The sequence below is a fragment of the Barbus barbus genome (assembly GCF_936440315.1).
Source record: "Barbus barbus genome assembly, chromosome: 1".
Taxonomy (NCBI): Eukaryota; Metazoa; Chordata; class Actinopteri; order Cypriniformes; family Cyprinidae; genus Barbus; species Barbus barbus.
The window spans coordinates 3,335,845-3,348,612 of record NC_136729.1 but is presented as its reverse complement, the minus strand read 5'-3'; the positions used below and the strand labels follow the sequence as shown (position 1 = coordinate 3,348,612).

Genomic DNA, 12,768 nt, shown 5'->3' with positions numbered 1-12,768 from the left:
AGATTAATTTATGCAGATTTTATACATATATTATTATGAAGATTGTTATATATTATTGATAGCATATATTATTTAAATCCGAAAGTTATTTTATTTATATAAAGAGAGAGAGAGTTTGATCTTGATTTATCATGTTTCTTCATGTTAATATTTTATCATATACCCTATACTTACTGAAATTGATTATGATTCTTTGAATTATTTTATTACCAATTTACAAACAAGTCAAAATAATTAAATTACTTTATTTAAATGTTTAAATTGGTTGAAATTAATTAAAACTTTCACAAAGCGTCAATTATTTTATATAAAGTATTTTATTTTGATGTGTGTCGTATAACAATATATTTAAATTAAAGGTGAATTGTGTGGTTTCTGCACCGCTAGCATCACCAAACTGAATCACAAAAATAGTGATTGAATTCAAACCTCACTTTGTCTTTCATTGCTCCAACTAAAGTTTGACTTTTAGGTCAAAAATTTGGCTCAGTTTCTATAGAAAGTACTGACATAAAACACTTGCTTTGTACTTTCCCATAACAACTTATGGCGAAGTGACATCTAAGTAATATAATTCGATTTTTCTAGTAGTGAGATGTCAGAGCGTATATATCAGCACTGCATATGAGTTATGATCCGGCCATCTGTTATTGAGCACATCCTCTGAGTATCTGCCAGAACGGCCTCTCCTCTCATATAGCAGCATCAGGAACCGCGGTTATAAATCACGTCCGTCTGAGTTCAGCCGACAGCACATCATTTACAGAATGGACGGTCTGGATGAACCTTTCAGGCTCTTAAATTCTCATAGAGAAGACAAGCTTGAGCAAGCGCATGGAAACTAGCGTTCATCACATGGAGGTCAGAGGTTTACATTCTAGATTTAAGTGCACTTTTATAACAATAGCTCCTCTATAGTAATATGATGTATAGTCCAGCACAAAATGTAATTCAGTTCAATCATATTTTTTCAAGTTTAGCCTTTTTTTAATTGACATTAAATGCACTTCAATAACAATAACTCTTCAGTAATATTTTGTATAGTCCAGCACAAACTGTAATCCAGTTTTTCTTGTTGTTTTGTGTGTGTGTTCTGTCAGATTCCCAGGTTAAAGCATCCTAACCCTTTCTATTTGGGCTCGTTGAGGAAGAGTCTGACTGATAGAGAGACTGAAGAGATGCACAACGTTCTCAAGTGAGTTCATCTAGTTGTGTGACCAACTTTTATAGCACTTTTATTATGATTTTATTATTTTTACCTTTTGTGTTTAATGGAAGAAAAATGTAATCTAGGGTTGTAACCAGAGCTTGGTAGTAACTAATGATATGTAATCTGGATTACGTAATCGGATTCCAAACATTAAGTACTTGTAATTAGATTAAATCACATTTTAAAATCCATGTAATCAGACTACAGTTGCTATTTTATTGATTACATGATTACATATTATTCACACAATATCAAAATATTGTTCATAATTTATTGATTTTCCCTAATTCCTCTTTTTCATCTTTCCTGTCCCGTCCCGGTCCTGTCCTGTGGATATTCACACAGAGACCAGTCATTAGTCAGGTGTCTACACAGCATTTGACCACTGGATTTACAAAAATTATCTCAGGTTTAAGAAGTGCTTCAACATTGCATCGACTACTGATGAACACATTACTTTTATTTAAATTGCCACTCAGTTTGTTATTTAACTATGTGTTATTTTGTTTTCGGAAAGCTTTTTTCTTTCAAACACAGTAAAATGCACAAATTCACATTATTTCTTATTTACATGTAATGCATGGATTCCCAGACTTTTGTCATCTGAACCTCTTTAACCTAATATATTTACTTGAAGTACCCCTGATATTTAAAAAAAATAATAATAATAATGAAGTATTATATTTGCATGTTCTTGGTTCTCTGGCGTTGGTTAATGGTCACATGACATGCAGGTAAACAAACTTGTATCTACCCACATAAACCCCCCGCAGTTCCTTCACAAACACCAGTTTGGGAAACCTTGATGTAATATAATATTTAATGCTCTGTTTAATGTTGTTAATTACAACGAGTGAAATGCGAGTTCGAGTCCCCGGCCGGCAGGGATTGTAGGTGGGGGGAGGGAATGTCCAGCGCTCTCTCCACCCTCAATACCACGAATGAGGTGCCCTTGAGCAAGGCACCGAACCCCCAACTGCTCCCCGGGCACCACAGCATAAATGGCTGCCCACTGCTCCGGGTGTGTGTTCACGGTGTGTGTGTTCACTGCTGTGTGTGTGTACGTTGGATGGGTTAAATGCAGAGCACAAATTCCGAGTATGGGTCACCATACTTGACCACATGTCACTTCACTTTCACTTTCACTTTTTTTATATCAATATGGTACGAGATTATCAGTGTGATAAACAAGTTAAACAATCTTATACTGTGTAATGTAATGGATTATGTTACTAACTACAGTTTTTGTCATGCATTTTGGAATCAGTAACGGTCTACAGTTTGTGAGTTATCTACCCAGCTCTGGTTGTAATAGGTGTACCGTAAGTCACTTTAAAGATGTCATATAACGTTGCTAAAAAGAACATTATTTTATGTATTTGGTGTAATGCAATGTGTTTACGCGGTTCGTGGTTCAAAAAGCACATTATTTTCCACATACTATACATTATTGTTGCTCCTCTATGCCCCGCCTTTCTGAAACGCGACAATTTTTTACAAAGCTCATCGTTCTGAGAAGCGAGGTGTGCTCTGATTGGCCAAATACCTTAAGTGTGAGATGGAAATGTTACGCCCCTTACCATATTGTGATGCTGTGTCCCGGCGCGACGAGACTAAAACAATAAAACCCATTATAAATGAGGTATTTGTTGCATTCAGTGAGGACATAATACTGATTATAATGACTTGTACTGTCTTTTACGCGTTGTGCTGCGTAAACATAACACTATGTCTGCATTTGTGATCGTAGAAACGCCAAACAAGCACTACTCTACACTAGGGCTGGGTATCGTTCAAAAATATTCGATACCGATACTTTGAGTTCGATACCGGTTCCTGAACGATACTTTATTCGATACCAATTTTATGAAATCAGTTTTAACAAGATTACATTATCTCAAAAACTTTGGTTTTATTTTTTTCAGCTTGTTGACATGTATACAGACTCAAAGACTCATCTCCTGAGCCACTGCACAAAGGAACAAAATATAGCCAACACAATAAATCAGTGCAAATAATTTTAATAAAGCTCAAATAGTTTTCAGTTTACACTAGTGCGTGCTCGTTTTAAAACACAGAGCTCAGACAGAATCATCATTTCTATTCATTTATTCTAGGTTGTTAAAGACAATCTTTATCCACTTTCATAAATGGGTGTTTTATTTTCTTTCACCATATGTTTTATTGTTATTAAATTCTGTGTTGTAGTATGTCTAATTATTTGAATGCATTAAAACTACTTAGTTTATTCAAATTTATTCTTAAAACAGCCTTATGTAATGTTTTATTTTTCCTCAGAAATTCTGTGTTCTGTATCTGGTTTTCAAATGAAGGCATAAAACATTAATTTCATTTTTCTTTTAAATTATTGAAAATCAAACTTTATTTATTTTGGCAAACTAAATTTTACTATTAAAATTAAAACATGGAAGAAATGTTGTGTGATCATTAATTAAAAAATAAGAGTTTTAATAATTTTAATAGTAGCCTAGTAGTAGCAGTATGTACACTCTGCTGAAGCTGAACAATATTAATATATTTTGACGGGTTGCTGTGAATACCTTTACAGTTCTGTGTGTATATGATATGACGCTAGTTTTACTCAAATCAAATGGTAAAATGCTCTTGAAATGACTCTCAGAGCAGTTCTGGAGATGTTGTTCATGCGTTTATGTCCTCATTTAGAGGCAGACGCTGAAATCACTGAGACCGTCACGCACGCTTCAGTCTGTGTGAAGTAAACAAAACCGCACGATAAAGAGAGCAGACTGCTCTGGACGCTTTCGTGGATGTCAAACACTGATCAATCAGTGCCGCGCCGCTTCTAGTAGAACACATCTAGTGCTGCAGGATTATTGCCTCACTGACGTTAATGAGATGAACCCCTTAGGTATCGAAATTTGGTACCGAACGATGAGATGTTTTTCGATACTCTGTGGTATCGAGGCAATTCGGTCTGTGCCTAAAAAGTATTGAACTCGATACCCAGCCCTACTCTACACTGCTCAAAACTCACGTTTGAATTGTCTGTGGCAAATTCTTTAAAGGTGCCATAGAATGCATTGATACAGTATTTTAAATTGTTCTCTGATATCTACACAGAAGGTATGTGGCTTAGGTAAGGGCAAAAAATCTCCAGAAACGATTTTACATGTCCATTTACAACCCTAGGATTTCTCCCCAGAATGAAACGGTCTGTTATTGGCTTATTTGGCAGGGTCATGAATAATAATGAGCTCTGCTCTGATTGGCTGTTTCACAGTGCTGCTCATCAGCAAGAAGGAAGCACAGGGAGGAAAATATATATTTAAATACTTTCTCTCGCAGTTATATCGTCGGGTAATTATACTGTATATAAAACGCGGGCATCAGGGAGCCATTATTAATATGCGAGGCATTGAAACTGCTTTTGAACGATCCATCGATCGCCTTATAGTTTCACTTTCAAGAGACGCGATCACACAAACTATGTTTACATTATGGAGCAACAGTACTTACCACACATTTCACAAGATCAGATGCTTGTCAGTGGTGCTCAGGATCTGTAAGTCATTCGCCATCATCCTCATCTCTCCTTACTGAGAGTGAAATCTTATGTACTGTAACAGGCTACCGCTAGCAAGGAGCTAACCATGTCCCTTTAGTGGCTCGCGTTATTTGCTTTCTGTGCCTTTCTGAATACAGACACCAACCCATCCCTGCACTTCACACCCCCTGCATGGCCTGGAACATAAAATTTATTTTGTTATTTTCGCTGTTGTCCGCGCTTGTTTATTTACAATACCTGCAGAGCTTCTGATGGTTCGGCCGGCTTAGAACAAGGGCGGGTTTATGCAAATGTTGGGGGCGTAGTGATCCCGACTGTTGCGTCACAGTCGGTGTTATGTTCTGATTCGCCTGTTTTTCAGTGGTCTTTTTTAATCACGAGATTTACATATGAAGGAGGAAACTATGGTGTTTGAGGCTCACTGTATGTCATTTCCATGTACAGAACTGTTATTATTTAAATATGCCAGGGTAAAGACAGTTTTTCATTCTATGGCACCTTTAAATATCGAAACATACTGTGGCGGGAGGAGCAAACGACGGACACAGTGGGCGTGGCGTCAAGCCTCGGAGAGGTTTTTATTAAAAAAAAATATTAAAATAAAGTGTCCAAGGGGAAAAAGTAAACAGGGGATCTGGTGTCCTCGTCGTGCTGCGGGGCTTGTGAAGTAGGGCAGTGTTCAAGAGGGAAGGGTCCAGGGAAGGGGCGGAGTCCGGTGGCCGCACGCGCTCCCTTCTTGGGTCCGGGAGCGAGTGGCGGCGGCTTCCTTCAGCGGCGACGTCCTTCTCCTAAGCCCCCGGAGCTTCTGGGGGACTCGACGGCCCGGCATCCTGGCCCGTTGGCCGTCTAACGGGTGCGGCAGTCTTCCTGCTCGACGCTCCCTTCCTGGACCCACGAGGACACCAGCGTGCATGCACGGGGAAGAGACCGGTCTCCCGAGGAGAGGCACGCTCGGCATTTAAACGGCGGCGGTGATGAGGCTCTATTCACATCAGGTGCGCCTCATCACACGCCGCCAGCCCTGGCTGTTTCAGCGCCCCTCCTCTCACACACCCACTCCTGTCGGGAGCCTGGTGAAGGGCGGCGAATACGGGACGGGGTGGTGATGATGATAAGGGGGGAGGCAGCCGACTCGTCACAATACTTACAGGCTGTGAGTCAGAAGCACCAGACTGTCCTTGCGATGTTGGAATTGCCCCACTTTATAGTGTTCACATTGCAGGCTACTCTCTCACAGGTTCAGGAAATAGTCCTCCGTGAAATGCGCTGCACACACTCTAATATTTGTGTTGTACTGTTCTGGAACAGTGTTATAAATACAACTTAACCATTGATTTCTAGTTGTGTCCTCTTTTGGAAATAGTTTCGCTTTCACAACGAAACACAGCGTCTCCATGACATGGTGCCGGCGGCAGCAACAACTCTACACCGAGAATAAAAATCATGCCGCCTTTCTTTGCGTAAACATTTGGGCGGTGTTATGCAAATCTTCCCACACCGTGATGTAGACATGTGGAGGCGTGTTTGAATGAGCTGTTTTAGGAAGGCGTGGCAGAGTCTTAACTTTTATAAAGAATCTCTCTTTGGGTTTGAGACTTTAATCTTTGCAACTTTACAGATCTTATATATGCACAAATGTGAATGTGAATGTTGTTCAGGCGATCACAGTTGTGTGTGTGTGTGTGTGACAGGCTGACGGCGGGCGCTGAGAACACACTGTTCCATTACGTGCTGATGGAGACGGTGCAGGGCATCTTCATCGCTCCCACACACAAAGAAATGAATCATCTGAGCGGCTCCATCCATCCACAGCTCATCCAGAACTTCTACCACTGCTGTCTGTCCATACGCCAGACCTTCCAGCAGAGCCCCCCCTCACGAGTAACACACCTCACACACCCATACACACAATACATCTGCAGCAGATCAGCATATTAGAGTGATTTCTGAAGATCATGTGACACTGAAGACTGGAGTAATGATGCTGAAAATTCAGCTTTAATCACAGAAATTACATTTTACTATATATTCACATAGAAAACAGTTTTAAAAAAGAATTGTAATAATATTTCACAATTTTAAAGATTTTACAGGATTTTTTATCAAATAATTAGGTGAGCATGAGATAAAAAAATTTTAACAGCAGTGCATTTCATTCTATAAATAATTTAAAATTAGTTTTTTTTTTCCATTTCAATTGTAAAATTTGCATTTAAAATTATTTAAAATTTAATTAAATTTTTAATACTTAACTTAAATTTGAAGTATTTATTTGTCAATTTAACAGAAAACATGTTTATTTTTAAATTAATAAACTGATCATTGGTCATTTTTACAGTATTTACGTCATTTTATCGGTTTATACTTATTTCATTCAGTTCATTTGTAGTTTTCGTTTATGTTTTTCTTTTTTGATGTCAGCTTTATTACAATTACTGAGAATAATTTGTAATAGTTGTTATCTATTCCTGTGTATTCCAACCAGTGAATTAAACCGTGTCAAAAGATGTTTAATTAATAAACAAGTTACTAGCTCTAGGTATCATGTCTCTGCTATAGTGGTATTGGCACGGTTTGGTCATCTCATGCATGTGTAAATGTGTTTCAGGACCGCAGAGGATCGGAGCGGCCGCAGAGCACACAAGGTTTGGGTCCGGTCAAAGAACATGGAGTTTTGTTTCAGTGCAAACCGAAGAACTGGACCGATCAGAAGAAACCAGCGCCCACCATGACCTACTGGGTTATAGGGTACGTGTTCTGCCGCCTAACCTGCTCAGACGAGTGACTGACAGCTGTTCTTACAGTTTTGAGCTCAAAAAATCCCATCATTCATGTCTTTAACTTACATCACGTGTTCACATCTCACATGCACTAATTTCCATTACGGACTGCATTACAATGCCACTCCAAACGCTCTGGAGTGAAACATCCTCCCATCATGCACCTGTCTGTAAATGCAAAGCATAAACAATTAGCTTAGATATGTGAGACGCTGACATGCAAACAGCAGGAAAACATCAAAAGTGTCATGTTTTCCACCTCTGATTTGCAATCTCTTGTTTGTGCTCCAGGCGAATGCTTCTCGAACCCGTTCCTCAAGAGTTTTACATGTGCTTCCATGACTCCGTGGCTGAAGTTCCTGTGGAAATGGCCTTCCGGCTGTCGTTCGGCTTGGCTGTGTAGCATTGTAACATGAGCACAGCGTCAGACAGCACAGTCTGCTCTACGATGAGCTTTTTGAGAGGTAAATCCACTACAGACGCGGACAGAAAACTTCTGGTTCATGTTTAAAGGAGAAGAGTAGCCAAAAATGAAAATTTGTTGAAGATGTCCTCACCCTCAGGTCATCCAAGATGTGGATGAGCTTTTTTTTTCATCAGAACAGATTTGGAGAAATGCAGCGTAACGTCACTTGCTCAGCAATGAATGCTCTGCAGTGAATGGGTGCCGTCAGAATGAGAGTCCAAACAGCTGATAAAAACATCACAATAATCCACACCACTCCAGTCCATCAGTTAATGACTTGTGAAGCGACAAAATACATGTTTGTAAGAAACAAATCCATCATTAAGACATTTTAACCATAATTTTCTGTCAAAATACGAGTCCATAATCCTTAATAAAGCTTCCTCCAGTCCAGTGAAAATGTTGTCTGTTCTGAATCAGGAGAGAAATATGCACAGGTCAAGCACTGTTTGAAAGCACAAGTGAAAACGGTCCAAAACAGATCTAAACAAATGTTTGTGGATTAAGTATTATTATGGATTATGGCCAGAAGCATCAGTTTAAAGTTAATAACATCTTAATGATGGATTTGTTTCTTACAAACATGCAGTTTTTGTCTTCTCCAGATGTTAACTGATGGACTGGAGTGGTGTGGATTATTGTGATGTTTTTATCAGCTGTTTGGACTCTCATTCTGACGGCACCCATTCACTGCAGAGTATCCATTACTGAGACACTGATGCAGAGACACATTTCTACAAACCTGATGAAGAAACACACTCATCCACATCTTGGATGGCCTCAGGTTGAGGACATTTTATGCAAATGTTCATTTTTGGTTTAAGCATTCTTTTAAGATAAAATGACTATCCTTGTTTTAATCATATGTTGTTGTGGGTTTTTTTGCACAATGTTAGTTCAAAACAGGCAGCAACGTCTGTAGCAATAAACTAATGAATCAGACTAAAAATGCATTGAAATGTTAAAAAACTTTAATACCTCAAAATATGCTGGATTTCTTAAACGAGCACAAGTTACAGGCTTATGATCACTCGCAGCAGAAAAACTGATCATGTAATAATTTTTTCACTTGACTTTTCCTTGCTGGATCAAGTGAAATGATGGTTTCTAAGCAGCTTTTATGACCAAAGCCTTAACAACACTTCTGAACTTTGTGATATGAAAGTGATTTTGTATTTTATTGAAGGTGCAGAACTCCATGTTCCTCTAAGTTAAAACTTTGTAATGCATTGTTCATCCAAAAAATGTGCATCATTTATCAAATAAATGAAAGCAGATTTACTTCAGCTGTTCTTTATTTCAGTCTCTTTACAAAAATAAGGCTGCGCTCTTAAGTCTGGGTAGTTTTAATAATAATGTTATAAAACATTTTTATATTCAAATTCAATGCAAAACAGAATGCAGTGTACAGAATCATTCACATAAATCTATTCAAAGTGGTTTTATTAACTATTTACACAGAAATTCATTTTCGTGATTCATGAGTTCCTTTGTAAATAATTTGCAGTCACAATGAATTGAATAATAAAAAAAATTGGATAACACTTTATAGTAAGTTAAATTTGTTAATTTCGAGGTGGCACTGTTTGAAACACAATGATGATGTGATGTTTCACTCATAATTACCGCAGGTATAAAACAAACGAATATCATCAGCAAAACTTTAACTGGTTTGAATGGCTTTACTGCAGAGCAATTACTCTTACATTTGATGCTGGATGTGGTGAGTAAGCTGCCAGTGATCAAAATATTGAATATGAATTCATTGAAAACGATAGTTTTGAGAATATGATTGAGATCGTGAATATGAGGTAGATTTCTTTTTTTATTTTTTTTTATTATTTTTTTTTTATTGCAATTGAACAATCAAATAACAAATAATAATACACTTGAACATCCATAACAATGAAATGACAGTGGATGACAAAAACATAAGGAAGACAATAGAAACATTTTAAGTAGTCCTACAAAGAAAAAAGACATATTAATCCAATTACACTTCTCTCAACAAAATGTCATATAATTTCAAAAATTTGACACTTTTTTTGTTGTTAATTTTTTTCATCGTCTTAATTAAGTAGTTAAAGTCACACAAAAAATTATATAATTTGGGTACTTTAAGAGAAAACTTACACTTGTGGATAAAATATTTTGCTAATAAAATAAATATGTTTACAATATATTCTGTTTTATGATTACAATGAGAAAAATAACAAATTACATCACCCAATACAAATTCAATATCTAATTTTAGTTTTGAAACAAGGAGATTTGACAAATCCAACCAAAATTCTTTAACAAGGGAGCAATTAAAAAACAGATGATCAATTGACTCAATACTACTTTTACAGAAATTACAATTCAAGTTATCATTACCAAATTTAGATGTGAGTTTGTTAGTGGGGTAAATATTATGTAAAATTCTTAAGTGTAATTCTTTCACCTTGTTGGGGATACAAAATTTGTAAGGTAAAAGCCATGCTTTTTTCCAATTAATATTATCTATCAAAGAATTCCAAAAAAATTTCCCCCTCGGGGTAATTTGTTTTCTTGACTGAAACACATTTCTTAAAATTTTGTTATTACATTTTGGGTCGTAAATACTCTTATCTGCAATCATAAATTTCTGTTCACTCTTTACAATCTCTTCAAATGATAAATGACATTTCATTAGATGAACAAGTCCATTTGGTATAACTTTTACCATTGTAAGAAATTCCTTATGAATAACAGGGAAATCATATTTAGACATGAAATCATAATAAGAGTAAACATTCCCTTGTGGATCTAACAAATCACAAAGATAATCAATACCCTTTTCATGCCAATTCTTAAGAAAAATCGACTTGTTCTTAGCAAGTATAGTTTCATTGTTCCATAGCTTAACTTTATGTGGGGAAAAATTGTGAAAAAGCAAAGTTTCCATGCCAAAAGAGCCTGTTCATGGAATTTAGAAAGCTTTATAGGAAGCTTAGAAGGAGAGAAATTACAGGTGAGCAAAAACTTAAGCCCTCCCACTTTTTTATAGATATTATGTGGGATAAAATACCAAATAGACTCTGGCGAATTGACACAACTCTTTACCCAATTCAATTTAAAAGTATTATTAACATCAAAAAAATCAAGCATTTCAAAACCTCCCTCAGCTTTTTTACCACATAAAACCTGTTTCTTCAGATGCTGATGTTTGTTTTTCCAAAAAAACTTAAACAATAAACTATTAATCTGTTTACAGGTATTCTCATGGACAAATAATGAAAAGGATGGATAAATGAAGCGAGCTAGACCTTCAGCTTTTATTAAAAGAACTCTACCAAGAAAAGATAAATCTCTTTGCAGCCAATTGTTAAATATTAATTTAGCTTTTTTAATGTTAGGGAGAAAATTCATATCTTGTCTAAGAGATATTTTCTTAGAGATATGAATACCAAGATATTTCACACTATCTTTAATGGGTATATTATTTACAGAAATTTCATCAGATTCAAATAAACAAAGAATTTCACATTTAGGAATATTTAAATTTAGACCAGAAGCCTCTGAGAATGCATTAATTGTTTCAAGAGCCTTACCAACCTGATTTGTATTCTCTAAAAACAGGGTTGTATCATCCGCAAGTTGTGAAATTTTGATCTCACGGTCAAAAATGGACACCCCTTTAATATCAGGATTATTGCGAATGCTCAGAGAGAGTAATTCTACAACTAACACAAACAAGAAAGGAGAGATTCCACAACCTTGCCTTACTCCCCTATTAATAGGAAATCTAGTAGAGGTATCAAATTGTAAAAGAACCGAGCTATTAATATCCTTATATATCATTTTAACAAATTTGATAAATTTCTCTCCAAAGCCAAACAACTCTAGTGTCAAAAATAGAAATTTGTGTTCAATGGTATCGAATGCTTTGTAAAAGTCTAGAAACAATATGATTGCATCTGAATTAATATGATGTGCATAATCTATGAGATCTAAGATTAGCCTGATATTACAGCTTATATGTCGTTTAGGCATAAAACCTGTTTGTGTTTCATTAATTATATCAGACAAACCTGTTTTTAGTCTTTTGGCAAAGACTAATGAAATAATTTTGTAATCTAAATTTAGTAATGTGATTGGCCTCCAATTGTCAAGTGAGAGAAGATCTTTACCTGGTTTTGGTATCAGGGTGATGAGCCCTTGTTTCATAGAAGTACTTAATTCTTCATTAATAATACACTCATTATACATTCTAAGTAGTGGTCTCTTGATAGTTTCCCAAAAATGTGCATAAAATTCAATAGTTAGGCCGTCTGAGCCCGGGGATTTACCTTTCTTCATAGACTGCATTGCGTTGGTTAGTTCAGTTAAGGTAAGGTCCTTTTCGCAAATTGTTTTAAACTCATTTGAAATTATTGGAATGTAATGTTTGATTTTTTGTATAAAGGAATTCACATAATTTACATTATAATTTGAACTATATAATTTATTAAAAAAAGAATATACATAATTATTTATTTCAGAGGGGTTTTTGTTAATGTTATCATCAATTTTTAAAGCCGTTACAGAATTTCTTTTTATATTTCTTTTTTCCAAAGAAAAGAAATAGCTGGTATTTTTCTCTCCCATTTCTAACCATTTAGCCCTGGATCTTATGAATGCACCTTTGGCTAAATCAAGATAAAGATCATCTATTTCATTTCGCAAATTAGATAGATATGTTTCCTCTTCAGTGTTAAGATTTTCCTTGGACAATAATTTATCAAGTTCATTAAGAAGAACTTGA

At 36.1% G+C, this 12,768-nt stretch overlaps 1 protein-coding gene across 1 annotated transcript in view; it reads left to right on the top strand.

Moving 5' to 3' along the window:
• Positions 1 to 7,940, top strand: part of LOC306867526 (protein inturned-like) — a gene marked incomplete at its 3' end in the record, with an annotated part of 34,202 nt that extends 26,262 nt beyond the window's left edge. Inside the window, exons 13-16 of the mRNA XM_079413202.1 lie at positions 1,101 to 1,195; positions 6,449 to 6,638; positions 7,366 to 7,505; positions 7,829 to 7,940. Of these exons, the coding sequence (XP_079269328.1) occupies positions 1,101 to 1,195; positions 6,449 to 6,638; positions 7,366 to 7,505; positions 7,829 to 7,940 (537 nt within the window). The remainder of the gene's footprint in view (positions 1 to 1,100; positions 1,196 to 6,448; positions 6,639 to 7,365; positions 7,506 to 7,828) is intronic.
• Between the last annotated feature and the right edge of the window lie 4,828 nt (positions 7,941 to 12,768).